A 3654-nucleotide genomic window follows, 5' to 3' on the forward strand; every position below is an offset into this window, starting at 1 on the left:
ATGAGAGACATGGCTTTTCATATGAAACTCATGCTCTTGCATTTTATTATTAGCTATGTGTATACTGTAAATTTCAACCCCTCTCACAGAAAGAGTTTAGATATGCCCTTTAAGACAAATTTTGATTATACATGAGCAATATGAGCTTGGAATGTGGCCATTTGCTCTATATTATGGTATGTAAATATTCTAATGTTTAATTTAAGACAAAATATTAAAAAAGCAAAGAAACAATAAAAGAATCAAACTATATATAAAAGCATGGACAATGATACACTACTATATTGAAGTTAATCTGTAACTCCCCAACCAAATTTTGATACTAAAATTATGGTGGAGACTTTGACCAAAATACAGAATGGAGTCAGTGAAGTCATTAAAGATCTCCCTTTCTCTCACTTTGCCTCCTCTAACTCCCCACAGCTAAATTAATTATTTAATAACCCTTTTTAGATACTGACCCATTCTCCTCCTGAGTCAAGCCTGATAAATTCAGAATGTAAATTATGATCCTTCCCACCAACTATGAGCCCTGCTGCCAGAAGACCTACATAACTGGGAGTTTCATGGGAATGACTATGTTCAGCCACAAGGGACAGGATCCCCTGCCTGCTTTCTTCCCACAGTTTTGACCATCTATAGTACCAAATGTTTCCTCACTTTCGTAAATTCATATTTAACTATCTTATTAGGACTGGGGCTCATTTTTCAATGCCCATATGCTTCCCTGAACACTTCAGAAACTCTGTCTAATATTTTTCTGTTCTCCTAGGAAAAATACACTATCCTTCTCCTTTATATTCTGTCTCTCCCTGACTTCAGTAATCAGACAGCTAAAATGACAAGAATGCTCACTGACTTCTGTTTCCTTCCACCTGTCAAGCTATGTCCAGCCAGCCTACTTTAATCTCCTATCTCTCAACTTTCTTACACAGTTACTCACCCAAACATTCCTAAACTCGCCACACGCACTACACAGGATAAACTCTGGTTCATCAGCGAGAGTCTTTCTTTACAACTGAGAGAAAATCCCTAACCCCTCTTTCATTTCTTAGGCACTCTTGCCCATGATGCCGAGTCCCAGCATCTGTGCATTAAACCCCAAATCTTATTACAAAAGTATTGAGAAAATCCTACAGATAACGTTGTTTTCATTATCTGAATCATTCAGAAAAATCAGACCTTGCCCCACTTCTTCACACCTTTAATATTTTGTTGCTTTGAAATGAAGAATATATTTTAAATGTCAACCTTAAAATGGATTCAAAAGCCAACCTTAAAATGGATTCAAATGCATACATTGTTACTAGTCCTTAAATTTCTAGTTTTTTCCCATTTTTTAAAGATGGATTTACAGTAGTAATAATTTGTTTTATGTCCCTGCTCATAAGATGTAAGACCATTCTAAAATATCAAATTTGGGCTGTGAGCGCCGCGCAGACTCGCTGGACCGTCGCCTCTGGGCTGCTGCCGGCCGATTTCTTCTTTCTCCAGGAAGAAAAATGGCATCTGTTGCAGTTGAACTGCAACTGAGTGTGGTGACAAGGGTGGCTAACCTTCCCTTGGTGAGCTCCACATATGACCTCGTCTCCTCGGCTTACATCAGTACAAAGGATCAGTATCCCTACTTCAAGTCTGTGTGTGAGATGGCAGAGAAGGGTGTGAAGACCATCACCTCAGTGGCTCTGACAAGTGCTCTGCCAGTCATCCAAAAGCTAGAGCCACAAATTGCTGTTGCCAATACCTATGCCTGTAAGGGGCTAGACAGGCTTGAGGAGAAACTGCCTATTCTGAATCAGCCAACAAACCAGGTTGTGGCCAATGCCAGAGGGGCTATGACTGGGGCAAAAGATGCTGTGACGACTACTGTGACTGGGGCCAAGGATTCCGTGGCCAGCACCATCACTGGGGTGGTGGACAAGACCAAAGGAGCAGTGACTGGCAGTGTGGAGAAGACCAAGTCCGTGGTCAATGGCAGCATTAACACAGTCCTAGGAAGTTGGATGATGCAGCTGGTGAGCAGTGGAGTAGAAAATGCTCTCACCAGATCAGAGCTGCTGGTAGACCAGTACCTCCCTCTCACCAACAGCGAACTAGAAAAAGAAGCCAAAAACGTGGAAGGATTTGATACTGTTCAGAAGCCAACTTATTATATTAGACTGGGATCCCTGTCCACCAAGCTCCGCTCATGGGCCTACCAGCAGGCCCTCAGCAGGGTTCAAGAAGCTAAACAAAAAGGCCAAGAGACCATTTCTCAGCTCTATTCTACTGTCAACCTGATTGAATTTGCCAGGAAGAATGTGCATAATGCCAACCAGAAAATTCAGGGCGCTCAGGATAAGCTCTATTTCTCCTGGCTGGAGTGGAAGAGAAGCATCGGCTATGATGATACAGATGAATCCCACTGTGCTGAGCACATAGAGTCACGTACTCTTGCTATTGCCCGCAACCTGACTCAGCAGCTCCAGACCACATGCCACACCCTCCTGTCCAACATCCAAGGGTTACCACAGAACATCCAAGATCAGGCCAACCACGTGGGGGTGATGGCTGGCGACATCTACTCAATGTTTCGCAGCGCTGCCTCCTTTAAGGAAGAGTCTGATGGCCTCCTCACTTCCAGCAAGGGGCAGCTGCAGAAAATGAAGGAGTCTTTAGATGGATTATCTTGTTAACAACACGCCCCTCAACTGGCTGGTAGGTCCCTTTTATCCTCAGGTGACTGAGTCTCCCAATGCTCAGGCCCAAGGTACAGCCAGGAGGCCTGGCAGCCTGAGGGCAAAACACTTTAAACCTGACCCTGTCAGCAATGCACAGGGCAGCCAGCCAGACGACGCCTCCTCTTATGTTGAAACCCGCTAGACAACTCTGAAGTGGGGAAGAAGCTAGTGAGGAAAAAAGGTCCTCAATTGTGGTCATTTCCAACTGAATTAAGAGCTTTGAAGTTTCTACATTAGTGGATGAGTTCTGTTGTTTAACTGGCTGGAAAGAAAAGAATGATAGGCTCGTTAGAACCTATCTAGAACTCACAAAATGTTCCAGTGCATATATGGTCTCATTCTGTTGCCACTGTCGCTGTGTGTTTGTATTGAATAAAAACACCTTCATGTGGGCTGTTATATGAACTGGTGTCTGCTCTGGTTTGGTCTGAGCAGGCCTCAATACTGGTTTGTCTCAATGCATGCTTGTGCACCCTGAGTTTTTTATTTTTCATAGAGGAATGCCCCCTTTGAATTCAATAAAATTCACTGCAGAGTAGATCAGTTTTATGCTGTGTGTTACACGTGCTTTTTGTGTGGCTTGCTTAGAACTGCTTCGCCTACATGACAGGGTTATTAATACACATGAATTCAAATGGCCTGTTGGGGAATTTGTAATAGTGTTGAAAAACTAATGTTAAAAATGGAATGTTTGATAACAGGTTTTAAACAAATTAAAAGCTAATGTTCCTGTAAAAAAATATCAAATTTGAATATTTTTCTTTATATCATAAAAGTAGTATTTGTATATCATAGAAATTTTTACTGGATTATGAGTAATATAAAAACATGATATTTGCTGATTCCTTAGTATATGCTTTGCAAAATGCTTGTCAAATGAATTTATTTAACCATCTCATGTAGAGTATAAATTATTATTATCTTAATTTTTACA

General features: G+C 41.6%; 1 protein-coding gene across 1 annotated transcript; it reads left to right on the plus strand.

The window, feature by feature from the left end:
• The first annotated feature begins 1446 nt into the window (after positions 1-1446).
• Positions 1447-2971, plus strand: LOC130861378 (perilipin-2-like). Its single transcript, XM_057750205.1, is given in 2 exon segments — positions 1447-2659; positions 2661-2971. Coding segments are annotated over 2 exon segments (1359 nt in total). The 5' UTR covers positions 1447-1502; the 3' UTR covers positions 2863-2971.
• The last annotated feature ends 683 nt before the right edge of the window (positions 2972-3654 follow it).

Source organism: Hippopotamus amphibius, chromosome 9, assembly GCF_030028045.1.
Source record: "Hippopotamus amphibius kiboko isolate mHipAmp2 chromosome 9, mHipAmp2.hap2, whole genome shotgun sequence".
NCBI lineage: Eukaryota > Metazoa > Chordata > Mammalia > Artiodactyla > Hippopotamidae > Hippopotamus > Hippopotamus amphibius.